At 58.0% G+C, this 27,781-nt stretch overlaps 1 protein-coding gene across 2 annotated transcripts; it reads right to left on the bottom strand.

The window, feature by feature from the left end:
• Positions 1-1,800: 1,800 nt before the first annotated feature.
• Positions 1,801-25,240, bottom strand: NPDC1 (neural proliferation, differentiation and control 1). Of its 2 annotated transcripts, none has more exons than XM_085076570.1 (9): positions 25,057-25,240; positions 11,688-11,828; positions 6,269-6,376; positions 5,971-6,144; positions 5,787-5,853; positions 4,749-4,833; positions 4,538-4,617; positions 4,341-4,437; positions 1,801-3,468 (listed from the first exon to the last, which is right to left on the bottom strand). In XM_085076570.1, exons 1-9 carry the CDS (start codon positions 25,148-25,150, stop codon positions 3,391-3,393), a joined length of 924 nt encoding a protein of 307 aa, XP_084932696.1. In that variant the 5' UTR covers positions 25,151-25,240; the 3' UTR covers positions 1,801-3,390. The 2 variants fall into 2 exon arrangements, with proteins under 2 accessions (XP_084932696.1, XP_084932695.1); XM_085076569.1 differs by having other exon boundaries at positions 11,688-11,831; positions 25,057-25,239.
• Positions 25,241-27,781: the final 2,541 nt, after the last annotated feature.

The raw sequence follows: 27,781 nt of genomic DNA, 5'->3' as shown, positions 1-27,781 counted from the left end.
ATACAGACGGAGGGGAAGGGAGACGTTGACTTTGAACTGGCCTCTTTGTAGGAGTGGGGCCCATTGTGGCGGTGATGGTTTTAGCTGGGAGATGTGGAAGGAGTCAGTGGGGTTTCTCGGTGTGTGCCCCCCCCCCCCATACATTTCAATGGGGTGATTTTGCGGGGGCTGTGTGACATTATTGTGCAGGGTCTTTGAGCATTGGTGACCACACGTCTCTTCTGCCTGCTCCAGAGGGGATGGATGTATCCTTCCATCAACCTGTATCTGGAATGTGCTGGTGGCTGCAGGTTTGGCCAGGCTCTGTGGTCTAAGGCAGCCAGGGATCGGAGGGATCCTGCTAAGAAAATGGAAGCAGAAAGAAACGCTCTTCTGGCTCGCTGAGACAGCAGCAGGCTGGAGAGGGCTGAGATGTACATCTGCTCATCCTCCCTTTGCTGAGTATGCTGGTGTGGCACTAGTGCTTGGGGATGAGACCTTAAGAGAGTGGATGAGCTCAGATGATGTTTTATTCATGGTCAGCCCACCCTCTTCTGTGGCAAGTGATGGAAAAGCCATTGGGGCTGTGCCCTGAGTTGCCCACCAAAGGGGGGCTGCAGTCCTGCACGTGGTGAGTCAGGGTCCCATGGTGAGGGGGTCACCCCAGGACCATCTAAGGAGGGCTGGGCAGGGGGCTCAGCTCCAGAAACCCCATCCCTAGAGGAATGCCAACCTGCTCCCTGTCAGCACAGCTTGCTGGGCTGTAGCTGGGCTAGGTGGACAGGACTGAGTCAGTGCTTCCAAACTCAGCTAAGGGGAAAATCCCAGAGGATTTGGTGCAGTTCTGCCCCCTCATTACAAAGGCCCTGTGCTGTAATGTGGGTCCCACCCACACCACCACAGTGCCCGAATACACCAGTGGGCCCTCCCTATTGTGTTACAGCTGGGGAAAATGAGGTGGGGGCTGATGCCCTTGGATGTCTGCAGCACAGGTGCCCTATCCCTGGACAAATGAATCTTCCGTGCCTAGATGTGTGGTGGGGACATGGGTTTCCAGGGGACACAGGGCTCCTGTGGCCGTCATGCCCAGAGCGAGGGGGTCTTCCCAGGCAGAACAGTTAGTTTTTACTACAAGCTAGAGCTTCCCAAAATGTCTGGATGTGCTCCAAGAGAGATTGCTGGGTTGTGTGAGCAAAGGACAAATTTGGGGACCTCGGCAGTGGGGGTGGTGCAGGTGGAGGGGTGTGGGTGCGAGGCTAGGTTTCCCCAGGACTGAGCCCTGAGGGCATCTCGGGTTATTTGGGGTGTGCATCGCCCAGGGCTGCAGCTGGAGACCCCCAAGAGAGAAGCATCCCGGGTGGGTGTTTTGGCGATGAGTCAGCACCCACCTCCGGCTGCCGAAACCAGGAGAGATGGTATCAGCCTGATGGGGGTGCTGGCGTGATCAAAGGAGCTGCACACAATGCGGGGCCGCGATAGCTCTTATCTGCCATCCCCGACGTGCGAAGGGCCCTGGGGGCAAGGGGTGGGGGTGGGTGCTAGGTGCTGCAGGCTTGGGTGCGGGGGCTCCCACCCGACCCTTCCCGGGAGAAACCTCTCCTGGCAAATACTGAGAAACAAGAAAATAATCACCCATTCTTTCCATGTCTGGGAAAACCCTTGGGAAGGATTTCAACGCTCCTCCAGCTGTAGAAGGATGGCTTCTCACTGTTCCCTAGACAAGGTTTGCGGACCCACAGTATCCTCCTTCCCTGTCCCCTCGTCCCACCCCGCTCTTGGGAGGAGACGCCTGAGCAGCGGGCGCCACACCACACACTCGCATGGGTCTCAAACATGGTCGTTTAATAAAATCTCCTTTTAAAAGAACTACAATTCGTACAACAAGAAGAGGTGTGGGGAGAGTGGCAGCAGCCCACGGGGAGGGGGAGTGCAGGACATGGGGACAGAATCTGTGCCATGATGGCTTCCGTCAGCCACCCCGCTAGGGACAGGGGCAGTCCCATGCCACCATCGCTCACCAGCACATTCCTGTCACTGCTGCCTGCCCTGCCCGTGCCTGCCTGAGTGTGCAATGGCTCCCATGAGTGCAACAGGTCACCTGTGGCCGTGACAGTTCACAACAGGGTCTGGACATGAAGCCACACCTGTGCAAAGTAACCCAAACCCTGTCCTGTGCCTTCTACTGGAGGGCGTCACGGCCAATGCAGCTGGGAGACTTTGAGAAGCAGCACTGGGCTCCAAGCATGAACATGTTAGTGAGGCCTGGTAAGGCTAGACACGGGCAACAGAGGGGTGTAGAGAGTGTCTGAAGCCCAAGAAGTGCCTGGGATGGAGCATTGGAGACTGACGCCTGCCACAGCGGGATGCCCAGAGGGCACACAGTGCCAGGCTCCACAGGGATGCTGCCAGTGCATGGGCTCCATGGGGTTTGAAGCAGCACAGCAAAGCCCTCATGCCTTGGCTACCCCTCTCAGCCACCCCATTTCCCTCCAGTCCTGTTCCTTCCCCTCCCACGGCCACATCAGTTTAAAAACAAAACCTTGAACCTTTTTTCTGAGCTTTTACCCCACTGTGGCCTGTGGTATGAGAGAGCCCATCCTCTGCCAGCAGAGCCTGGTGGGAGCTGCCAGGCCACAGTGGCACTGGTGTTGGAAACTGGGACTGTCCATGCCCCTGGACCTCTGAAGTTCAGCACCCCTAAAGGGGCCAGAGCATGGGGCAGCATCTGAAGGAGCATCCTGGGGACTGACGCCAGCACCTGCTTGAGCTGCTCCTGCTCCTGCCATTGGCTCCCAAAGCACTATTCTCCTGCCAGGAGCTACCCACGCTGGGGTGGAGGGGGCAGAATGGGCACTGAAGCCCTCAGTGATGTGACCTACTCCAGAGAAAGGCTCCATCCCTGGCAGAGGGGCTCTGGGCAGGCTGGCAGCCCTGATGCTAGGCATGAGCATGCCCAGCCCTCCTGGCCCTCTCCTGTTTTCTGACCCTCTCTCCACCCCCTTCCCAGCTGCTACACATCAGCCTAGCTGCAACCAGGGCAGCAGCTTCCTCCTCAAAGCCAGCTACAAGGGACAGTGCTGCAGCCCCCCCGCCCCCGCCCCGCGCCTCCCGTACGCCCCCAATTTCTGTGTCAAAGCAGCAGCTGCCCCCCGCACCCACGAGAGCAGTGAGCAAAGGGCAAGGCAGGGACACAATCACAGCAGCAAAGAGGACAAGGACGCTGGAAACGGGGGCGATCCCCCCATAGCTGTTAGTGGGTGTTTATTGGGCAGGAGTCGAACAGTCTGGCAGCGTGGGGTCTGCGTCCCTCGACCCAGCTGTGGGTGGCCCTCCGGCACAGCCGCCCCGCCGGGCACGGCCGCGGGCACAGTCTGTAGCGAGCTCGGGCACAGGAGATGGGGGGCGGGGAGGTTACTGGTGTGACTTGGGGTTGGAGGAGTGTAAGGAGGAGTCGTCAAACAGCGGGTTTCTCACTTCCATTTCTCCAGTCTGCCGTGGCGGAGGGAGAGGGATGGGGGAAGAAAAAGGTGGGAGGTCAGAAAACAAGTTGGGGTTCAGCTGCCCCATCCCAAGGCGTTTGGGTCTGAACCCCAGCCCAGCAGGGAGGAGGGTGGGGCGACCTAGTGCACTGCGGCGATGGATGACAAACACCAGGACCCCCGTCATCCTGGAAAGGTGCTGCCTCCCCGCCAGGAGGAGATGGAGTGGGGTGATTTGTAAAACCCAAGGTCTCGTCTGGGCTGAGGACCCCAGGACAGCAGTCCCAGCCTGGCTGGCAGGAATGGGCTGCCCTGCCCAGACTGCCTGCCTGCCATCAAGTGCCCTTCAATGGGCCTGTAAAGACCCAATGATGACCCTCGATCTGGGCCCTGATGGCTGGGCTCCACAGCTATTACCATGTAAAAAGCTCCTCTTCGTCCCTTTGTGCTCTTTGTACCCAGGGCTGTTAAGAGCTGCCCTTCCCCGAGGTCCCCTGCCAGCCAGGAACATCTTCTGTGGCTGTGAGGGGTCACAGGTCTGTGCTCCAGGCATTGGGGTGGCACAAGGACAAGCCCCCCAGTCCTGGTGCTCAGGAGCCTGAGGGTTGACCAGGTCACCACAGGGAGGGTGGGTCAAGTGTGCTAAGGGCTGCTCTAGTTCTCTGCTCCCAAGGAAAAGCCTTGTGCCAGGACATGCACTCCTGTCCACTGGAGAGATCCAGTGGGGCTGGTCAGGGACATGGCGGGAGCAGAGGGGTTGGACCACCTCAAGGTTTGATGAAGAACATGTGGAAAAGGCTCCTCACAAGGAGCTGCACAGCCCAGGCACATGTTGGACATGCCCACACGCACAGGGACCCCGGCCCTCTTGCACCCGCATACCGGAGCCAGCCCAGGGCACTCATACACGGTGAAGTCTCCATCCTCATTCTCCTCATCAGATGATGCTGAGTCTGGCAGCTTGGGCTCTTCTTTATGCCTGGGTGGGAGAGGATGTAGAAAGGGGGTGAAGCCCAGTGGGATGATTAGGGCCACCCCAGTTAATGGCACAACATGCTGTCTGCTCCCAGGCTGCTTACTTCTCCAGGGAGAGCATCTGCTGCTTTTGGTGCTGGTAGTGGTACATCTGGGCGCTCTGAGCCAGCGTCTTGTCCCCAGGCTGTGGAGAGAGTAAGAAAAGCTGTGGAGACCGGATTTTGGAGGGTCCCAGTCCGGCTGGTGGAGGGCCTCCAGCAGAGCACTGGGGCCCAAGTGCCAAACACCCCACAGGGAGGGCTGTGGGCACCTTACCGAGATCTTGTCATAGGGCAGGGGACTGGCTGCTCGCTGGGCTGAGTAGTCTGCTTTCTGTGCCAGCCTGACCTCCTTCTGCAGCCTGCCAGTGAGGGGAATGGGAATCAGGGAATCACTAAGGTTTGAAAAGCTCTCTAAAATCAAGTCCAACTATTAACACAGCACTGCCAAAGTCCACAATCAAACCATGTCTCCAAGTGCCACATCCACGTTTTTTGAACACTTTCAGGGATGGTGACTCCACCACCTCCCTGGGCAGCTCTTTCCAATGCCAGACCACGTTTCCATGAATCTTCCCTAATATGCAACCTCAATCTCCCGACACAACTTGAGGCCATTTTCTCTCATCCTATTGTTTGTTTCTTGGGATCAGAGCCCAACCCCCAGCCAGATGCACCCTCCTGTCAGGGAGTTATGCAGAGCCAGAAGGTCCCCCTGAGCCTCCTTTTCTCCAGGCTGAGCCCTTGCAGCTTACTCAGCTGCTCCTCATAAGACTTGTGCTCCAGACCCTTCCCCAGCTCCATTCCCTTCTCTGGACATGCTCCTGCTCCTCAATGACTTTCCTGCCATGAGAGGCCCAAAACTGAACCCACGATCTGAGGTGCCTCACCAGCACCCAGTGCTGGGGGACAATGACTTCTCCAGTCCATCCTAGTGGACATTGGGAGCCATAGGAGCAGACAACTCCACTGAGGACTCAGTGACCCTCAGAGGGTCAGCCCTGCTCCCTGTGATGGCACCGTGAGAGGCATAGCCACCTCCATCCCATGGGGCTGGGCACAAGGCACCAATGTGCTGGCAGTGTCAGCACCTAGCACCACAGTGATGCCCACACCAGGTGTCCGGTCCCAGGAGCCTGCACGTGGCATGGGGGCATCTCACCACTGTCCTCCTGCCTTGGCCAGCTGATGCCACACCTTGGGGGACTGGCAGGGGCAGCTATTGCCTGTCTTCCAACCCCTCATGCCTGGGAAGCACAGGAATACACTGCCCTGGGCACAGGGACATGAGGGACTGTCGGCAGCCCCAGCTCACCTGTACCAGCAGACGGCTGCAACAATCAGCGCTGAGATCCCGGCCACTGTGCACAGCACGATCAGCCCTGCAGAGGTAGAGGGGACACCAAGGGACAGTGGGTGAGCTGGCAGCATGGTGACACCAGCCCACGCTTCCCTGGTGAGGGTGTGAAACACCTTTCCACGAGCCTCCAGGGTCTCACCAAGCACCATGTTGTCATTTGCAGGGATGGGGGACGCCTCCACTGGGTACTTCTGGACTGTGGCAGTGGTGGGGAGCGTGGTGGCTGCCATGGTGCCAGCAGGGCCCTGCTGCAGACGTCCCACTCTCAGCCCACTGGGCACATACTGTCTGCTGCCATCAGGCACCAGGGTGGCTGTGGGAGAAGACAGAGCACTGAGCAGTGCCTGGGTAGCTCCAGAGGGCAAACCAGCCTCAGGTGCAGGGTCTGGCTGCCATGGGGTCCCTGGCACCACTGTGAGCAGGGAGTGAGCACTTACTCCTGGGTCTGCCATCCTGTAGCGGGTGATGGCGAGGAGCCTCCTGCCTGGCCAGCACATCTGCGAGAAAATCAATTTCTGCCTCCAAGCTGGGAACAGAAGTCCGTCCTATGGGAGAACGGGTGTGAGGTGGGCACTGCGGGGTGCAGCTGTGCGTCCACCCCCAGGGCCAGACCGATAGCCCCAAGAAGAGGCTCCTTTCCCAGCTCCAGCAAACACAGGTGGTGGTGAGTCCGAGCCCCCTCAGATGCAGCTCTCCCAAAGCTGGGCCCTGGGGCCCGTGTGTATCCTTGCTGCTTTTGGTGGGATTTTCACTGCACAAATGCTGGAGGATCAGAGGCAACAGCATCTGCCTTTGTGCCAGAGGCAGCAGGTCCTGCAGACCCTGTGAGGGAGGGCAGAGTGCCAGCACCTGCTGTGCACGACCTGCCTTGTGTCTCTGCCCCGGGGTCACATAGCAGCCGCCAGTGAGGAGGGACGGGAGTTATATGAGGGCAGATACTCCCCAGCTGCCCTGCTGCCCCAAGGTTGAGGGGTATCTCCAGCACAGTGAGTTACAGTCAGGGGACACCCAAACACTGGTCTTCACCCCAAATTGTCCTTTATGGCCCAGGGCGGCTGGAGCCACCCCAGAGCAGGGCTCAGCTTGGCTGTCCAGCAGAGCATGGGAGCCCTCGCTCCAGCTCCAGCTGGTAGGATGCACCTCCTTTGGGGAGGTGGCAGAGGTGCCCCACATACCCCAGGGGATGGGCCGAGCAGCATCTCATGGGTGGCTGTCCCAGCCACTGGCACAGTGCTCACCAGGGACATTCATCCCTCAGGGGATGAATCAGCATCAGTACCTGCAGCATCAGGTACAGGCAGGACCCCCACTCTGGCCTGGGGGTGCCCACCCACAAGGTGACAACACTGGAGCAGGAGTGGGGGCTTCTCAGACTCACCATTGCTTTTAACAGGATTAAACTCAACTTCAAAGACAGTAGACATCCCTGTCCCCTTCCCTGTTCCCATCTCAATCCCCATCCTGTTCCTGCTTCCTTTGCCCATATTCAGGCTGTCCCCTGTGGGAAGCCCTGGGTGATAAATCCAGACATATGAAGGTGAGGTGGTACTGGCAGCTTGACCCCCAGGTAATTCAAGGTTATAACAATTATGTCTCCTCTGGAATCTGTCCTCACTTCCAGTGTTTGGATATAAACCCTCATTCCCTCTGTGCACAAAGGCCACCCTGCTGCCTCATGACTCAGAGCCAGATGAGCCAAAAAGCAGTTTAAAAGGGGGACACTCTTGCTTTAAACAAGAGCACCAAGAGTCACTGTCCCCACATTCTCTGTGCCCATATCCCCAAACTGCCCCCAGCCTCCCACCCTTGGCTGGAGCCCTGCGTTTCCCTGGCTCTTTGCACCCTGTTATTCCCATCCTAAAGCAGCACCATGGCCAAGTGGTGCCAGGTTGGGGCTGTACCAATGCTGTACCCAACAGGCAAATGCCACGGTGCCAAGGTGCTGGCATGAGGCCAAACTCTCCCAATGGGCAAGGGAGTTGGCAATGGGACTGAGTGTGATAGCCCTGTGCCTGAGTGGGACAGCCTGGCGCCTGGGATGGGGACATTCTGGCTCTCGCTCCCCTCTGCACTCAGGGAAATGTCTGTTCCCATTCCCATAGGACCTAGGGAACAATCCTGTCCATCCCGTGTGTGCCACCATCAGGCTGTATTGGTGCTGGATGTGATGTGGCTAGGAAAAAAGTTGGAAAAGCAGCCGGAGCAGCTGCCAGGTCCCTCTGAGTCTCCCACCCTGTGGGAGTGTGTGAAGTGGCATACAGGAAACTGAAGCAGTGTTTTGGGGTACTGGCATTGCTGAAGTGCTTGGGTTCTGCCACTTACCTGTGTTAACCAGCTTTGTCCCCAGATTCTCTTCCAGTGGCTAAAAGTCACCCACCTCCCATTCTGTGTAGCAGCTAATCCTCCCCTAGTGATTCCACAGCTGCCATCACACATTTGAGAGCACCGAGGGCTAGGTCCTGCCAGGCACTGTGAGTGTGTGAGATGCTGGCCCTGAGCTGCTCCAGGGAACAGGGGCTGGGGTGAGCCCCAGTTCCTGCCTGACTGGCCCAGGAGAAGGAGGAGCAGAGAAGCTAGGGAGGAACAGGGTCCAGGCTGGGTACAGTCAGGGCACACACGACATGCAGGGTAGGGATGGGACAGGGACAGGGCACACAGGGGCACACGGTGATCAGGACACGTACAGGGCACTCGGGTGCAGGCACGTTTTGTGCAGGGAGTGGGTGCCCCCTCATGGTTGTTGTCCCCACTGCTGCAGCAGGATGGCATGGCCAGCCTAGCACACAGACCCCCAGCCCCTCTGCTCTGGCCCTGGCCTCTCCTCAGAGCTTCCACCTCCTCAGCGCTCAACCCTGGGACACACACCTACCCTGACAGTTTGGGGAAACAGGGACCAAGGAGAGACCCGTATAGCTTCTGCCCTGGGCTGAAGAAACCTGAAGTTGACAGTGTCCACAGGAGGGCACAAAATTCCTACACATCCACTAATTTCTATAGTCCTGCCCCAGGATGGCTGATATCCTCCTTGGTGCTGGTAGCACAGCAAGCAGGGAAGGGGGAACCCCTATGTCTGTGCACTGAGGCCCCTTTTCCCCCTTTTCCCAAAGTGCTTCCTGCAGCCCAGTGGGGCTCCACGCTGGTCAAGCAGAAGCAGGATGGGACCCACCAGCCCAAAGCACATCACTCAAACCCATCACAGCAGAGACACATGCAGCACCATGGTGTTTGTGGGATTTTGGGGGGGCTCAGAGCCCTGTGCAAGACAGCAGCAGCCAGGCGCAGGCGGCCAGCTGTGGGATGCACTCTATTGAGATTCCATGCATCCCACCTCACCTCACCCGTGCCGTGGTGATGATGCTGTGCCGGGTATGCTGAGACCCCCACACATGCTGTTACCAATGGCAGGAACACATCACTCATATGTATCACCTTCCTGAGACCTCAAATGGTGCTTTTCACCCCAAAAAGCTGCTCTTGGGAGAGGACACCCTGCTCTTGCCCACACTCCTGCCAGGAACTGTGGGGATGGCGCAGTGGCAGGATCCCAGGGTCCATGTCACCAGCAGTCACAAGTGGCTCAAGGATGTGTAACCCTTTAAAGGAGCTGCCCATGCAGCATGAGGGCCTTTAAAGTCTTAGGCATCCTTGGGCTGCAGCATCCCCCTGTTTGCCTCACATCCCCCCCTAAATGCAGCTATCACAGCACCTCCTCTCCCTTGCAGCTTTCTCTGCTGCTGCTACCAGACCAAGGCGCAGGCAGGATGTGAAAGCCCCCATGGAAAAAACAAATGGTGCCTCCCCACCAAGAGGAGCTGGGCATCCTCAGGATGCTAAAATAGAGGATTTGGGAGGGGATCCCCCTTTTTTATCTACCACAGTCCCCACACTTTTGCTGCCACAAGCTAGCAGCATTGCTTGGGACAACAGGATGGGGCTGGGAGAGACCTTGGTGTCAACATCCTCCCATGGTGGGTCCTTAGAGGATGGTACTGTGGTCCTGCGTCTCTCTGGGTGAGGATGCAACTGTGGCCACATCCTTCAGAAAGGAGCTGGGTTGCTATGGAGACGCCAGCGCATGTGCAGCCCTTTCAAGAGGGGAATTTGCTCTCAAGACTTCACATAAAAAAAAACGGCTTAAGCCATTCAGCTCCAGTGGATGAAGAGCCTGTGGCAGGGGCGCTGATTGGTGTCAAACACTAAGTCTAGTCCCCATTCCTGTGCCATCCCCTCTCATCCCTCCCAGCCATCCCTCCCATTTCATCCAAAGGGCCTTGCTTTGGGGATCTCCCCTCTGATTTACAGGGTAATTCTCCTCCCAGAAGGAATGGCACTGAGGGCACGCTGGGTTCTGCCATCCTCCATGTACTTACCCAGGCTGAGCCATAGGTGAAGGACGACTCCAACTGCACCCTGATTGGACCCTGAATGTGCTCAACAACACAAAGTAATCTCCCAAAACCCAGAGGACTCCTCCACGTCTGCATGGAGTTCAGATGCAGGGGGAGCTGCCTCCCTGGTTCAATGACCAGTGCTTGTCCATTCTACCTGGCAGGACAAGCCACCCTGCATATTTTTGAAATTCCCCCAGGAGTTGGGACCCCCTTTGCAGGAGACTTTTGGGGGCAGTGGGAGTGAAGAGCAGGTGGAGAATGGTAGGCTGGGGGAGATGCCAATATGTTCTGCGCCAGGAGGTGATTCAGAGGCACTCCAGAGCCACCACCTTGCATCCAGGTGGTCCCCAGCACAACCCACTAGGAGAAGCTTGAGGGTATGGCCAGTCTCTTCCCCAGCCACAGAGGCCACTCCATTTTAGTTATAGCAAAATAATTCTGTGGAGCCATAATTATGGTCTTAGTTCACTTGCAAGTTGAACCTGCATGAAACCTCATGATAAGGGGGCAGAGAAATAGCTCTGCCATAGCTTTCCAAGCTGCACGAAGAGTTGACTGTCACACTAAAAAATGCCTGTGCCTGGCCCCCAGCACTGTCTTTGCAGCTGAACCAGGGGCACAGGTACCAAGGCTGCACGCGGAGCACCCTTCAAGTATTGCAGCAGCAGTGCAATGGGTGACCATGGGCTGCTGCTCCCAGGGTGCTCTGCCCATTTTTCTGCCCACTGGCACAGTGCAGCCACCCAGACTGCCACAGCCTGTCAGATTCCTTGGGAAAGGAGTCAGGAATAACACTCAGTGCAGCACTCAGTGCCCTGGTGTGCAGCCAGAGAGTGGTCCTGCCCGTCACAGCTGACTACAACCCTCCTGGCATGGATGCTGAGCATCACCCAGCAAGGAAAGAGTAGTCCTGAACCACAGCCCAACATCTCAAACCAAAGGGAATCAGGCACTGAAATCCCAAACACCAGCACAGCTCAGCCCTGGGAGAGGGAGCTGAGCTCTTACCCTGGGATGGGTGAGGCCATGGTCTCCTGTTTTAGTTTGCTGCAGAGTCAGCATAAGTCACAGCTCTGTGTGCTGAAAGCTATTCACCTGCTCCTGCAAAGCCTGAAACCTGGAACAGCCAGGCAGACCCTGAAGAGCCCCAGAAGCCACCTGTCCCACTCCTGTCCTTGGAGGTCCTGGGTTCCCCACAGTACTGGCAGGGCCACATGCAGTCACCAGAGGAGGATGAATGTAGAGCAGGATGGGGTTGCCAGCCCAAGACCACCCCACAGCTGAGGGGAGTGGGGTAAGAGGGAGAAGAGCAGCCATCCCTGAAGAGATACAGTTGCCATGGAGGGAAGGAAGGTGATGGGGTACTGCTGGGGTGGGGGGGCTGCCCTGAGGCACAGAATCTCCCAGAGCTGCAAAGGTGCAGGGTAGGTGTGCAGGCAGAGGGGTGGAGGGTGGGTGCACCTACCACTGGGTGAGAGCTGCTTCTGGACACAGAGTCCGCGGTTGTCCTCCTGGAAGGGGGGCAGGCAGGGCCCACAGGCACCTGATCCCGGTGGGCAGAACTCTCGGCGCTGCAGGGCACAGTCCAGGCTCCGGGGACACGATGCTGCTGTGGGGACAGGATAAAACAGCTTAGGAGGAGAAGAAGGGTCAAACACGCTCCAGGTCTGTTCATGGCCTCTTGGAATGGGACCCAGCTGCGCCGGGCTTCCCATAGCTGCTCCTGCTTTAGCTCCTGGCTTCACCACAGCCGCCCCTTGGCCCTGCTTTTCCTCCACAAAGCCATTACTGGCTGCAATTACCCACAAGCCTAATAACCAAGGAGTTGTACTCAATGATCTTCATGGTTCCCTTCCAATTCGAGATAGTCTATGACTCCATGACCTGCACAAGGCACTTTGCTGCCTGCAGTGAAGAGCATGCAGTGCCCATCCTCCTCCCACGGGTCTCCAGCCCCAGGCTGCCATCATCCTGTGGGACACCCCATGGGAGTGCTGCAGGACACTCTGAGCCCTGCAGAGCTGGCAGTGACCAGGATCTCCCACCCCTGCCTGCCTTGCACAGGGTGATGAAATCCAGCCAGCACAGACTGATGCTTGTGTGGTGATTGTCAAACCAAAAGTCCCAAACCAACTCCCCCAAGCCTCAACCAAGCCTCAGCAGGGCTGTGACAGTGCTGGCACTAGTGCTTAGGCTCCCAACCCTTCAGCATTGCCCGGGAGCCAGCCCTCCCCAGCACTGCACTGCACTCCAAACCTCGCTCACAGTTTCATGGGGCATCTCATGCCCGTGTCAGCCCCAGGGAGTCTCCACTCCCTGGGTACAGGAATGAGTCCCCCAGGCTCCAGCCTCACCAACCCATTGTGCCGTGGCAGTGCCATCGTGGCAAGGTCTTCACCCCATGTGGTCTCAGACCAGTGGAACCTCTGTGGGGGACACAGGCTCCCTGTGTCCTACACAAAGATGAGTCCCAGACCAGGTGATGGGGCAAACCATGCACAGAGCTGGAGACAGAAACTGTGACCAGAGAGGACAGTGACATGCAGGGCCAGCACTCAGGTGCCACCTGCAGCAGGGGGCTGTGGGGACATGCTGCGGCCCTGGCTTTGATGGTGACACTGCTGGTCCTGCTGCAGCATGAGTGTCTCTCCCTCACAAGCTGGTGGCAGTGTAGAACCAGCTGCCCCTCAGTGCACCCAGTGCTCAGGCTGGGCACAACTGTGTGGGAGGAAGAGCTGGATGGGGGCACAACTGGTTGGGGGTGCACAGCTGGATGGGGGGATGCAGCTGAATGGGGAGCACATTTGGTTGGGGGGCAGAACTAGATGGGGCACAGCTGCATGGGGCTGCATAGCTGGATGGGGGTGCGGCACACAGCTGCCCTACTCTGCCCCTCACCTTGCTGTGCATGGCCACGCCCGCTGTGTACCCGCAGCGTTCCCGCAGGCAGCAGTGGGCAGGGAGCAGGACTGTGGGGCTGCACTGGAGCAGGGCCAGGCTGGCCGCCCCCAGCTTGGCAATGAGTCACGGCAGGAGCCGGCTCCCAGCATCGGCCCACGCGCCCCGAGCAGTCCCTGCCAGCCCTCGACGCCCACACCGGCACCAGCAACATACCGGCCATCTGCCCATTCCTGTGCCTGGGGACGACAACACCGGCAACAGCCCTGGCACTGACCAGTCCACAGCAAGGGGCACCACAACTGTGGGGGCTGTCCTGAGCATCCCCACTCCTGCAACACACCAGGGCAGCACCCTGTACACAGAGGAGAGTCCTGGGAACAGGATGGAACTGCCAGGACACGAATCATGACAGTTCTGCTCCCCTAGCAAGGGCGCAGGAAAGACGTCAACCCAAAGTCACATAAGCGAGATATGCAATCCCCTGCCTTTGCATGACTGATTTTCACTATTGACTGCTCCCTGGAGGGTGCAGCTGCTACTAAGGACCCCCAGCCTGCACCCAGGCAACTCCCCACTGCACCTAATGAGGAACTCATCACCTTCCCCACCTCGGCTGGCACTGGCAAGAGTACAGCAACTGCAATTTTAATGCTGGCTGAACCCCAAACCAGGCACAGGGTTGCACTCGGGGTGGCGGGAAGAGCCCACCGCGCCCATGGGAGCTGGGTTTGCTCCCTGGGGATGGTGTGGGGCTCAGCCACATGGCTGGGGGGTAACTAGTGCTTAATGGGAAAATAATCAGATGTTTAAGCACAGAAATTTGACTTGGCTCCTGGCTTCACCTCCCCGGGGTCACTCTCAAGGCCGCTGTTTAAAACTCAGGGGCAGGAGGAGGTTGCAGCACTGTGCAGCCCCAGGCTTGGGACATGACATAACCCTATGGGGGCACTGGTGGGGGACACCTGTAGGGGCCCTTGCCTGTGCCACAGGCTAATGGAAACACTTCCCCCCATAAAACAGGTGCTGCCAAAAGCTGATCACTGGTGGAGGAGCCACCCCAGTGTGAGTCACTCCACAGCACCAGACCTCAACAAGACCCTCAGAGCCACCTTGTGAGGAATGATAGCGGCAGAGCCCTGAGCCAGAATCCAGCAACTGGGTAAATAAAGCCCAGGCTGGATCCTGCCAGTGAAGGCTGTTACCTCTGTTTGAGGAATGAGCTGTGCTTGCCCAGCTGTCACTGGCTGCGATTCAGAGTTCCCCATGTGTCACCAGCCAGTGACTGGTGAGCTGGCATTGCTGCGTGGGCACCCTGTGGGCTGAGGGGGCCCACAGAGGCTTTGCAACTCTCTGAGCCCTCCTCAAAGCCCAGCAGTGAGAGTCCTCTGCTGGTGGGAGCAGGCATCTCAGTGCCATGCTAGGTGATGGCGACTGAGCACTATGTGTGCCAGCACCCAGGCGCCACATAGGCATCTCCAACCCTCACTGCTGCCACCCTGGGGGGCTGTCACACTACACGCCCCAATGTTGTCCCATCCTTGCACACTCACACATGCCTGGGGAGGTGGTGCCACCTGTCCAGTGCTGGAGCAGGCAGGTGGTGGGTTCCCCAACACTGGCTATAGGTCCCACCTCCTGAACACTGCCCCAAGGCAGGTACTGGGGCTGGCACAGCACACGAGTCCCAGTTCTGCGCAGCTGTGGCCATGTCACCATCATGCCACTCACCTGTACCAGTGCCAGCACACCTGCCGCAGCTCCCGGTCTTGCCTCTGCACCTGCGGGGCTGCTGCTGAATCTGGGGGTTGTTTGGGATCCTCCCACCCCAACCATGCCTCCCTTCTTGGCACCAGTGAGGCCAAACATGGCCTGACCACAGGTGGGCTTGGCAGAGGGACCCAAGCTAGGGTCTGGCTGGGGTCCTGTGGACCCTAATTCTGCATGGCCTTGCTGGCAGGACAGTACAGACTAGAGGAGTGAGCAACGAATGATATGGAATGTGCAGCACAACCAGGATGCTGCTGTCCAGGTGTGGCAGAAGTGTTCAGAGGAGGAGTATGCTCCAACTGCTGTCACTGCCCTGCCATGGTCCTCAGCTCCTGCACAGGTGGGCAGGGAGTCCAGAACAGCACAACTGGGGTAATCCCTTAAAATGAGCTTAGGGCTGAGCTGAGCTGCTGCGCTGAAGGAGCTGAGTGGCTCCCTGCAGGCAGGACCCCAGACAGCAGCTGAGCCCAAGGCCAGGGGATGCATGGGGATGCAGGGGATGTCATCAGCAGATGACACACACAGACAGCAGGTGGGCATGAGCTGGGGACACGTGTAAGCAGGAACAAACCTGTGCCCAGGAGGAAACATGGGCATGTGAACTGCAAGGCCTTTGGATGTGCTATCCACAGAGGAAAGCTGAGCACAAACCTCCATCCCCAAGGACTCACCCAGGGGAGAGCCATGCTGGGCATCCAGGGCGGTACTCAGGGCCAGCAGAGTGCTTGCGACAGGGAGTGCCTGGGCAGGGCATGGAGCCACTGGCAGTCACAGCCTGGGTGGAGCAGCTCTTCCACACTCATGCCAAAACATACAGGTGAAAAAGAAATACAAATAAACTTGAGGAGGACATCAGTGTGGCTGGGGAGGCAGGGACTGCCCCTGCTGCGTCACTGCTGGATATAGAGAGATAAAAGTGAATATAAGAGCATAATTAATTAGTGCTGAGCACTGGTGCAAATGTTTAAGGTCCTGGCAATACCAACACCCAGCCTTGCTCCTCAGCTGCCAGGCCCAGTGCCAGCAGTGTGAGCTGGCAGAGCCCACCAGGCATGGGCTAAGCCCTCTGGGCACTGGCTGCACACTCACGTGGGCACAGAGCAGCCTGCCTGGGACCACTGGGTCTGACCCCTCTATGACAGCAGGACATGGCCCCGGTGGGACACTGAGATTGGGGGTTATTGCGGTGTCTGGGGAACACGGGTGCAGGTCTCACATCCACGTTGGGCCCCTGCATGCTGGCTGAGATTGAGGGAAGACCACAGCAAGGGCACGAGAGCCCCAGCAGCGGCAGCAGCCCCCACAGGGCCTGCAGTGGTGTGGTGTCTGCCAGCTCCATTCCAAGGTCACTCCTTGTCCTCCTCTTCCTCATCCTCGTCCTCTAGCCAGATAAAGTGGGAACTGCTGTGGGCCCTTCCTGCAGCCTGCATACCCTCCCAGCACTTCCTATGCCAGCTGGCACTGGCTGTGGCTCCCTCCCAGCTCTGCAAATTGCTTCTGGCTCTGAAGGAGCACTCAGGAGCAGGTCCTGGGCAGGCTGATGGGCAGGCATTGGCCAGGCAGGCTGGCATGATGCCCCCATCAGACTGAGGATCCTGAGGTCTCGCTTCCCCCTGCCCAAGCCCCACTGGGCAGGGGCAGTGCTGCTGTCCAGCAGCAGGCAGGAACAGGAGTTGTTGAGACACCCCAGAACCTCACCTCCACTGTCCTGTGCCCAGGGATGTGGCCCTCGAAGTGAATCAGGAACAGTCACAGCATGACTGCCAGCAGCTGCAGTAACAATGCCAGGCTGGATGCTGCACACAGTGACCATGGGTGACACACACCAACCACAGGTGACACACACCAGCCACTGGGTAACACACAGTGACTGCAGGAAAGACACCCTGCTGGTGGCCAAGACCTGATGGACTTCCTCACCTATCTGCATCCCCCTGCTCTGCTTCCGCTTGCCCTAGGAAGCAGGTGGAGGGCGACCAGGCTGCACCCCTGGAGCAATTTCCACTCCCGGGCACAGCTGACACCACTGCTCAGGCAGTCCCTGTGCAAGCCCTGCCACTGCCAGCGGCTGCTCACATCACTGCTGTGCTCCTGCCCCTGAAAATTCTGCATCCAAGACCCCTACCACACAAAGGCAGTGAAGCAGGGCTTTCTGCAGTGCTGACCCCGCAAACCAGAGTGAGGGGATGCTGGTCACATCATGTCACCGCTGGGGACAGAGCACATGGTACAGCCATGGCCACCAGTCTGGGCCCATGTCCTGCAGCAGCACCAGTGTGTGCCAGTCTACTGGAAGGGAACAGCTGGAAGTGTTTCTTTGTGCAGGTTTGGTCAGGCAGATACCACACACCACCAGCTCCCATCCCTGAGGCCATCAGGGCTCGCGTTCTGGCTCCCAGGTTCGGCTGGTGAGTGCAGAGGTCTGGCCCAGCTGGCAGAGATGATCTCCAGCATGGTTTCTGTCATGGCCAAGGAACAGTGCCAGCAGCCTTGCGCCACAGGCTGGGGACAGGGAACACCAGTAGGGAACCCCTGGAAGCATTCCCCATGCCTGCACAGCAAACACCTCACTGCATCCTGCTCCCACCGAGGGGACAGTCCCACCAGACATGTCCCCACCCAGGAACAATGGAAGAAGGCCTCATCAGCACTCCCCCCACTCCTACCTCTACCCCTATCCCCACCCTCACCCTGCTGCTGCTTTGGAGCCACCAGCCCAGAGCCCTGGACTACAGGCACCACAGACAGTGTAGTGTGCACCCACACTGCAGTCCTGAGGCCATCATGATGGGCTTCCAGAGCCTTGTCCTGCTCCAGGTTTAATGCCGAAGGGGAAAGGGAAGGCCAGGAGGAGCTAAGCCAGGCTCCCGCAGAGGTGGGGAGATGCCAAACCCTCGGCATCCCCAAACATGTCACCTCCCAACCACCAGAGTTCCCCAGAGCCTATCCCTGCTCTAGAGGAGACTCCATCTACAAGCACCCCAAAATCCCAAGCTTCTGTGACCTCAGGCTGGGGCAGCGCTAGGCAATCTCCGCCAGGATGAGGGAGTGGAATTTTGTGTCATCACTACTCAAACCCCTTAACTGGGCCAGAAAAATCCCTGGTCCTTGCCCTGGCAGCCCATCTGCTGTGCAAATGAAAGAGCTGGAGTGGCAGGGCTGTGAGAACAGGAGACAGAACTGCAATGGGTGGAAACAGCTCCAGCAAACCACAGATCCAGACCCCATCAGAGACTGGGCAGAGCCAGGAGGCAGAAGAGGACATGGCTCTCCTTGCCTGTGGCCGGTGAGGAGGGCATTGAGCCAAGCAAGTTCCCCCTACTATCCCTGCCCCAACACCCCTGGATGCTGACAGCCCCAACTCCAGCCCGGCAGAGGCTGTGCCGCATCCAGGATGTGCACCACCACATCCCTCCTGTGCCTTTGCTGTGCCAGGGTGCCTCCAGACACAAGTGGCTTCAGATATTCAGAAAAAGAAGAAATAACAAAAAAAGCAAAAGGCAAACCAGGTGCCACATGCCATTTCCCCAGGTCTGCCTGCCCAAACCTGTTGCTGCTCTGCTTTGATGCATGCACACCCACCCGTACTGGGGACCCCAGGCTGCCACCGATGCCACCTCATCCCGTGCATCTGGCTGCTCTTTGCAGCCTGAACCACCCACTTTAGGTCTTGTTTATCAGGTTTTGCTCAAGTAAATACCAATGAGCTTTGTGCATGCCCTGAGCCTGCCAGGGTTGGGGTTGGGTTCTTTAATTCCATTTTTATTGGGCAGGTTATGCACCATGTTGAAGCAGCTGGTGGCCAGGGCCATGGTGCAGAGCAAGCACCAGTGAGGGGCTCCTCCTCTCACCCCTGGGGTGCTCTGGAACACCCCAATGAGCAGCACAGCACTGTGCTGGACTCTTGCTGTGCCAGCATTGCAGGGGATGGGCAGACCTGGCACCACAGACTCACCGGAAGTGCTGTGCAGTCGGAGGGAAAGGATGGGGTCCAGATCTCACCTCCTGGCATTCCTGGGCACTGGCCCATCAGCATGGCAGCATCCCATGGGTACACACCTGCCCAGTGAGCTGCAGCAGAGCCACAGCCCTGGGTGAGCTCTCTCTCTGGAGCCACTGCTGATGGCAGGGAGGTGGGAGAGGGCAGCCCACCCCACAGCTCAGCATCCAGAGAGCTGCCAGGGGCCAGCACAGCTTGGTCATCTGAAAGCAGCGACAAGCTACCACACACTCCCACTGCTGGGCTGGAAATACCTGCCCGGAGCAGCAGCATCACTGCAGTCACCAGGGCCAAGATGCTCTTTAGCAAAGCCAAAGCCATCCCACTCCCTGCAGCCTTTGGGAAAGGGGCACAAGCATGATTTTGCTGATGAAACCTTCAGACAGTTCAAAGGTGGCATTGTTCAAGGTGAGAAGTCTGTCTGTTTGTCCAGCTCGCTTTGCCTGGCACCAATCCTGGTGCTCCCAGCAGCCCATCACCCTGAAACAGGTGTCTGGGGACATAGCTCCTCACCCACAGGTGCTGGGTGCACAGGTGCTGGAGCGACTGGGGCCAATCTTTATGGCCGTTAGAACTGCCACTGGAACAACAGCATTTGGAACAACAGCCTTTGGAACAAACACTAGCAAAGGGACTCTGGGTAGGTACCCTGTGCCAGTGGACATGCAAGGCCAGAGGCAGGTAGAAACGCAGGGGCTGCAGCACCCACCCCACTGGGGCTGCACCCACGGCTAACCTCGTGCTGACTCAGCCACCACCAGCGATAAGGACCTGCAGGGTCATCGTGTCCCATGGGGCAAAGCCCAGAAGCTGAGAGGCCCCATCAACACAGAAACTGGGGGCCCATAGGATGCACAGCTGCATCCTAGGGACGCTGGTGCATACAGCATCCCAGAGCTCTTGGAAAAGGGCTGCAGAGGGTGCCAAAAGAGCTGGACCCAGAGATTTTGGTGTATATGCCCCATAGGAAGAGCCAGCTCAGGGAAACTCTCTCCTTCCTAGGCAGGAAGCCAGGAATTATGGCTGCAGGATGGGTCACATTACATCAGCTCACCAGGCCGCCCTCTCTCTGACAGGTGCGAGATGATGAACTCCCTGAGGCAGAGCAGCTCCTCGCACACAAGAGAGCAGTGAGCTCCCCAGGACACTCCCCGGCTGACCCCCAGCCAAGCACGAGCAGCAGCCATGGGTGCTACGGGTGCACTGGAGACCTGCACCTTCCACAGCTCCTGCCTCCACCTCTATCACAGTATCCTTGCTATAGGAATGGAACAGGGGCCAGGAGCCCAGGGAACCCCTGTGTCACAATGAGTCAGGGTCCCTGCCAACACTCAGCTGACATGTCACCTCTCATGTCACCCACCTAGAGTGATCGGTTCCCACTCAAACAGCTAATGCCCCTCAAAGGCTTTGCCGTCCTCCATCCATGGAGGAGGGATCCCAGCATGTGCCACGGTGTGCATGGGTTAACACGGGCAGTTGCAGCCCGCGGTGCTCCAGGACAGGATAAGGCAGGGACCAGGACCTGCTCCAGCTGCATTTCCTTCCTCCAATTCAAAGCTGAATCCAGGCACTTAACGGCCAGTTTCTTCCTGTTGCAATTCTCATTAGCTCATGAAGTGGCTAATTACAGGCCTGCAGCTGCCATTTGGAGCGGCAGTGGTGCTCAGTAACACCCAAGCACAGGAGGGACATACCTCAGTGCTGGCAGTAGTGTTGGAGCCAGGCCCTGGGGTTTTGGGGGCAGCTAGCCCAGGGTAGCTACTGGGGGACCAGACCCAGAGCTTCCTGAGGGGACCAAGTACCAGGGCACTGTGTTTATGGATTTAATGCAGGGATGGGACTGATGACAGCTCCTATACCCTCTGCCCAGGCAATCAGCACCTTGTGCCTGGGGAGAGGCCATCCAGTCATGCCTTTTGTCCCTGGGCATCAAACTACCCATCCTGTCCACAACATCCCCATCACCACATCAATGCTCTTGTCCCCAGCAGCCCTCATTAACCTTCTCATTCCCAGAATCCCCACCATGCTATCCCCTCTCCTGTCCCCAGCGTTGCCACATCTCTCCTGTCCCCAGCACACTGTCCATCCTGTGATGCCTTCTGTTCCTCCTGCTCCTGTCACACTGACACCCCTGATACCCCCCAACACCCCTCCTATCCCAAACACCCCATCACCCCTCTAGTCTCCAGCATTCACTACCATCCTCTCTGTACCCAGTGCCCTGACCACACTGTCACCCCCCTGTCACTGTGCCCCTCCGGAAGCGCTCGGCAGGGCTAAGCCGATTACCTCTCTTAATACCCCCAATGCCCCAGAAGAGATGCTTCAGGCAAACATCGACGCAACTTCCCCCGTGCTGCGGGAAGACCCAGGCACCCTGGGGACTGAGGGGTCCCTAGGGTGGGGGACCAGTCTCAGAGCTGCCAGAAAATTGCAGATCCAAAGGACCTGACCCTGCACAGTATAAGCAGCATGCCCCTGGCTCTGGAACCACAATCTCCCCACCCTGAGCTCCAGCTGTCCCGTCACTGGCATCCCCAGGGTATTGCTGGGATGTCCATGGGTTTGTGAGTCCCCAGACAGCTACAGCAAAAGGGATGAGGCACTTTCACCCCATCTTTTCCATAAACTCTTCCTTGATTTTGATTCTGCAATTAGAATTATCAGACATCTTTGCACCCATTCCCCCTCCTCAGGCCTGCAGATGGAGCCCTGCCTAGGTCCCTGGCATAGGTACTGGACTGTGGAGTCCCATGGGATGCTTGTGCCCCATATCCCAGCTCCCCAACATCTCACCCCCACAAGAGCTCCTTTCCCACAATGGGCGCCAGCTGAGCAAACGTAACCCCAGATAACAAAGTGGAGACATTATTTCCAAGAATAAAACCACATAGAAAACGAAACTTGGGAGCAGTACCTCAGCTACTGCATGGAGAAACACTTGGTCTGCACCAGTGTGGCAGAAGACATCCCACCATACAGCCATGGGGGCTCAAAGGAATGGGATGGCTGAGTGGGACCACTGTGCACCACTACCATCAGTCCCAGGGCAGACCCAGACAACCTTTCCTGTGCCTCAAGAAAAACCTGAAGCTGCTTCCTGCAGACTGACCTGCGGGAAGTCAGAGAGAGACCACTACTTGCTCATCCACTGGGCAGAGCCCCAGGGAGCTCGGCAGGGCAGCCAAGCCCTTGCAAGCACCATGGGCGCAGCATCAGCCCTGCTGTCTTGCTCCCAAGAGGGGCTTGGAGCTGTCCCAGCTTCAGGGGTCAGCATGGGGGTCCCTGGGGCCACTGCACCCCAGTGCTCTTCCCAGTGCAGCGATGGACAAGAACACAAAGGAAAAGCCAAGAGATGGACAATCCCACTACAGGCTGGGCCTGGGAACTTCCCAAGGGATGGCTCCTGCCTTGCATGTCTAGCTGGGGACTTTGAGCAGTCCCTGTCCCACCACAGAGCAGGGGCAGCCAGTATCAACACCAGCACCTGCGCTTCCACCCACATCCCTGCAGAGTGGCACGAGGAGGAGCAGCAGCATGGAGCTGGCAGGTCAAACGTGGCCAGATGGGTCACTTGGACTGGAAAGAACCACTCAGGTTTTGCTGAGCATCTCCAGATGTTTGGGATATGACGTGATGGCTGTGGCAGCAGGGTTGAGGGGCTCAGGATTATTAAAAAATGGGGTTCTAGCCTGTCATCCCATTTGAAAAACATTTTTTGTTTACAATAATAACAATGATAATAATAGATGAAATTTGGTAACCTAATTACTCAAGAAGGTGCAAGAAATTCTGCTCTCACTCATGTTCCAGGAAATTAAGCCAGAAAACAAGGTGAGGCAGGGACTCTGCCCAAAGCTGGGTGTGCTGGATAGAGCCACGTGGGGAAAAAAAGCCCAGCCAAGGAGCAGCAAGCAAACTTAAACCACCCTGCAACGCCTCCAAAGTACTGCTGCCCTTCCTCCAGCTCGGATCAGGCTCATGGCAAGATGAGGATGTTACTGTGCCATGTGCAGCTGCATCCTAGGAGATTGCATCTGCTGCAGGGGCTCTGAGTCGCAGTGCCAGCCAAGGAAAGTGAGGAAGAGGACATGGGTGTGGTGGTCCAGGACCTTCTCCCTGGCTCTTTCCTTGCCCAGAGCCAGCTTCACCAGCATGCCACAGAGCAGGAGCTGCTCCTGGCCCTGTCCCCTCCACTTTGCAGCCATCCCCAGAGAGAGCCAAGCTTGGCCCCATCTGCCTGGGAAAGGCAATTATAAAGTGAGGAAAAACAGCCAATGCTTCCTATGCCCCACTGTGCTCAGGGAGGAAGGTGGTGGGGTTGCGACAGTGACTCCTTTCCCTGCCCAGCATCCCAGGGATATTTCTTCAGCCATCCCCAGGAGAAACCCACTTGGAGGTCCCCACTTCCACATGCCATACAACCTCGACCTCCTGGCAATGGGATGCTGATGTTTGGAACAGCACAAAGACACTGTCACTGGCTTCTCTTGGGGGAAAGAAGCAGAGCCGAAAGTCCAACGCCATGTGTGCCAAGAGTGTGCAATATCCCAGCACCGGAACAGGCGGCTGCTGCAGAGCCCACTCATACTCACCTCACCTCCAGCATCCTCCCAGGGCTGGGAAGGGAGGGCAAACTGCCACTATCCCCCCTGACAGCACCCAGGCACAGCCACCCCAGCAGCCCCTCAAGGGACTCTGCCCCAGCAGCACTGCCAGGCCAGATAATCCCACACCAACCCCTTAAATTCAGAAGCAGCAGAGTTTATGTTGGATCACTGGTGGCTCATCTGAGCTGCCCAGATCTCCTTCCTCCCATCTCAGCCTGTGTCAGCAGTACCTCTGGCTGGGCCACCCCAGCCTTGGCTCATGGGAAGAGGGGAAGTGCAGGAACATCCCTACCTCTGCCTCCAACCCTCCGACATGGAAACACACAGTTTTGATCCATTGGGAGATTTAAAAATTATTGCACCTTCCCGCCGTCCCTCAGAGCAGGCAGGAGCATGGAAAGGTCACCCAGGCCCTGGCTGACAGCAGTCTGCCTGCCTGGCGTCCGCCTGCTCGGCGTCTGCCCTGCCGGGAGCCAGAACAAGGAAATCATATCGGATCCGCAAACAATGCTGGGAGCCAGAAGGCCCTTCCCGGCTCCTGCGCCAGCGAGGCGGAAAGCACCTGCCCGAGACAGGCCGTACCGTAGGCAGGGACAAGGCACCTCCCCGGGGCGGGCAGCGATGGGCAGCCCCAGCCTTCCCCGCAGGCAGCAACGGGGCTTGGGGCTGGTTGGGCTTTTGGGCTGCTGTTTGTGCCCATCACAGCCCCGTGTACCCCAGCAGTGGGTACAGAGCAAGTGGACATGAAGCCCCTCCAGTGCCAGACTCCCCAGCAGGGAAAATGTCTTAACCCAGACCCCGAAACTCAAACAAATCAAACCTGAACGCCCCGAAACAACCCTTCAGCAGACAGCAGGGCAGCTTAGGGCGGCGCTGCGCGGACGGGTGCGAAGGCCACCCATTCCTTCTGCCCCGGTAGAGAGCAGAAATGTCACCGTCACTGATATAGCCCTGCGGGGCGACGCTGCGGCCGCTCCCGGGGCAATGAGGCAGGTGAGCAAACAGCACTCCCTCCAGCGCAGCCCCTGGCGTCTCCCCGGGATGACTCCGTCACTGCAGCACCTTTATTTTTTCTTTGTTTCGTTAGTTTTTGATGATGTTTTAAATTTTTTCCTACCAATAAAGGTGCTTCACGAGGGTCTCTTCTATGACTCTGTGCTCCCTCCCTACTCCAAGATCCACATCTGGGGGTCCCTCCAGCCCTCCCAAGCAGCTGCTGGGGACCAGCCCTGCGGCGCTGCCACCCGCTGCCAGGCCCCTGCCTGCAGCAGCGGGCAGGAGAGTGACAGTGCGGCGCTGCTCGTCCCCGGAGAGCGCTGCGGGGTGTGAGAAACTCCCGTGGGGCTGCGTGGCGGGGGCACCTCCCACCGTGCTTCCACCCAGGAACACGAACACCCACGGATGCTGATCCCCCGTGGGAACGATGTGGATGATGGAAGGGAAGAGGGGAGCAACCGCACCAGGGTTCGTCGTGGGAGGGCTCACGAGCATCCGCGGGGGAAGGGAGAAGACACGGACACAGGCGTGGGGGGGAAGGAAGAGGTACTCACCGGCACGGGCGAGGGACAGACGACAGGATCCGAGGGCGGCGAGCAGCAACAGCAGCGCTCCGCGACGGGCGGCAGCGCCCCGGGCCGCCACCATCGTCCGCGCACACGGACACGGACACGGACACGGACGGGCGCTAGACCGCGGCGGCAGCGGACGGCGGGAGCGGCGGGGCGGGACCGGGCGGTGGGGCGGGACCGGGCGGCGGGGCGGGGCCGGGCGGCAGGGCGTGGCTCCGGTAGCGCGTGGGCCCCACCCCCGCCGCCAAGCCCCGCCTCTCCCGCATCGACGCGGCGGGCTCGCCCCGGCATCACGGACCCCAGGGATGCTCCGAGCGCTGCAGCACCCGGGCACACCTCAGAGCCCCTTCCAGTGCCTAAGGCGGCTCCAGAGAGCTGGAGAGGGACTTGGGACAAGGGCCTGGAGTGACAAGCCAAGGGAGAACAGCTTCCCAGTGACAGAGGGCACGGTTAGACGGGATATTGGGAAAAAATTCTTCCCTATGAGGGTGGTGAGGCCCTGGCCAGGGTCGCCCAGAGAGGCTGTGGCTGCCCCATCCCTGGAAACACTCAAAGCCAGGTTGGATAGGGATCTAAGCAACCTGGTCTAGTGGAAGGTGTCTCTGCTCATGGCAGGGGGTTTGGACCTTAAAAGGTCCCTTCCAACTCAATGCAGTCTGTAATGCTGCGTTGGGATCTGGTTATTCCCCTAGTCCATAGGAATGGCATAGACTGGGAATGAAGAGCTGGGGAATCCCACCTGTGTATCATGTGGCTGCTGGGGTTCAGGCTGATGGCAGGAGATGTCTCATCCCTGCCTGCTTTGCAACTGTGGCACCTGGCTGTGAGCTCTGAGTTTGTCAAACCTCAGCTGCAGCCACTGGCTTTGGATAGAGCTGTGCACTGCCAAACCACCCTCTCCCTTCCCGGTCAGAGCCACGTCCCTGGGTCACTCCCTTGCAAAACCTCTTTCCATATCCTGGATTACTCTCATGTCCCTAGGGTTTGCTTTTCAGTCCCTATATCCCCTTCAGAGCACAAATGTCCCATCAGGCTGTAGGACAGTGGGTGCTTGGTGGAGATGTGCCTCCACAGCCATTAGCCCCAGAGATATCACACAGACACCCCAGTCATGCCAACAGCCACATCCAGCAGAGATGCCAAGTTTTTCCTGTGTGCTGCAGAGTTCCCAGGCTGCCTGAGGCTTTCCCTCATGGAGTCAGGGAATGCTCTGCAAAATCCTGGCATCCAAGCTCTGGCCCCATGCTCTGGGCACAGACCTGAGGTCTTGGCACAAACACAATGACATGATGCTGGATGGGACCCACTGTCCAGGATCTTGCTGACCAACGTGTGCTGCCCAATTCTCAGTGTAAGGATTCCCATGGCTGGTGTTGTGCTACGTAGCTGGGCTCAGCCCCAGCGGACACACTCACTGCGGGAGCCCTGTTAGAGCATCAGTGGTGGCCTGGCAGGCTGTCAGCCCACTCCAAGCCTGTCCAAGGAATGCTGAGAGCGAGCCTCCACCATGTGGCATGACAGGAACAGCAGGTTTGGTTCTGGAAGGAATTGCCACCTGCTTGTGGCTACCCCTGCCACCATGGCTGAGCAGGAAGGTGCCAGGCAGAGGTGGGTGACAGCATGGCATGGGGCCAGCCATGTCATCTGCCCCCAGCACAATAGTTACCTCTTAATTTCTCTTTATTCCTTAATTTCCGTGGCCCTTTGTGGCTAGCACAGTTTTTCCCATGAGAGGTTTTCTTGTGTTTTGTAAATAAAGATAAAGTTTGGATGTTTTGGAACAGTGTCCCAGAACTTGGGCAGTGCAGGCCTGGCCAATCAGGCCTGGGGGAAGGCTTCTGACTGACCAATCTGGGTGACTTTTGAGAACTCTATAAATGTGATGAAATCAAAACAATAAAGGTCATTCCTTCTTGCCACTGAGAACCGATGCATTCATTACTCTGCTAGCTGCTCAACAGCGACAGCCCTTTGCTCCTTGTAAAAGGGATTGTGAAAAAAAATCCCTGTCTGGATTTTACTTCCCCAAGAAAGAGCTACTGTCATGCGCTAGGAATGGCACTCCCCAGTTCAGTGCCCCCTGCCCAAGACTCTCCCAAACCAGATGCTGCTCACACTCCCTCCCTGTTCCCACCTCCTTCCTGCTCTGGGAATGGAGTTGAGAACGGGAAGCAAAAAAAATTGGGTTGAGATAAAAACAATTTACTTGCAACAGCACCTCTGTGAGGACCTCAGCACTCCCCAGCATCACACACAGCCATGGGGCAGGGGCACTGTTTCTTCATCTGGGAGCAAGTGGTGGGTGGGGTGATGGAGAGGGCCACAGGAGCCCTGATCACAGTGGAGCTGAGTTAGATCCTCCAGGACTGATCCATCAGGGACCAGCAGGGCTGACAGCGAGGTGTGACCTGCTCTCCCAGGAGAGCCAGAGAGGGACCCACTGAGGCCATGGTCGCCACCCTCAGGGCTTGCAGGATCCTGTTGGATGAAACCTTGGGAAACCTGGGTCTTGTGGCAAGTGTCTGGACTACAGACCTCCAGAGGTATCTTCCAGTGTGAGTTATCCTGGGATGCCTCAGCCCCATTCCCCCTCTCCACAGCAGTGCCTTGTGCTCTCTACAAGCCCAGCCCTCCAAGGGCAGAAGGCTGCTAGGAACCAACCTCCCAAAATGCAGCTGAGGCCATATCTCATCCTAATGCTGAATAT

This window comes from Lichenostomus cassidix, chromosome 17 (assembly GCF_008360975.1).
Source record: "Lichenostomus cassidix isolate B80296 chromosome 17, HeHo_3.0, whole genome shotgun sequence".
In the NCBI taxonomy this organism is placed as follows: domain Eukaryota; kingdom Metazoa; phylum Chordata; class Aves; order Passeriformes; family Meliphagidae; genus Lichenostomus; species Lichenostomus cassidix.
This window is presented reverse-complemented; position numbering and strand designations above follow the sequence as displayed.

Bases quoted from the DNA above. Each gene is read 5' to 3' on its own strand.
- NPDC1 (XM_085076569.1), bottom strand. From the start codon at position 25,150: ATGGTGGCGGCCCGGGGCGCTGCCGCCCGTCGCGGAGCGCTGCTGTTG. The intron at 6,145-6,268 runs GTAAGTGCTCAC...CTTCTCCCACAG, and splicing joins ACAGGATGGCAGACCCAGGA to CCACCCTGGTGCCTGATGGC. The intron at 4,438-4,537 runs GTAAGCAGCCTG...TCTCCCACCCAG, and splicing joins CAGATGCTCTCCCTGGAGAA to GCATAAAGAAGAGCCCAAGC.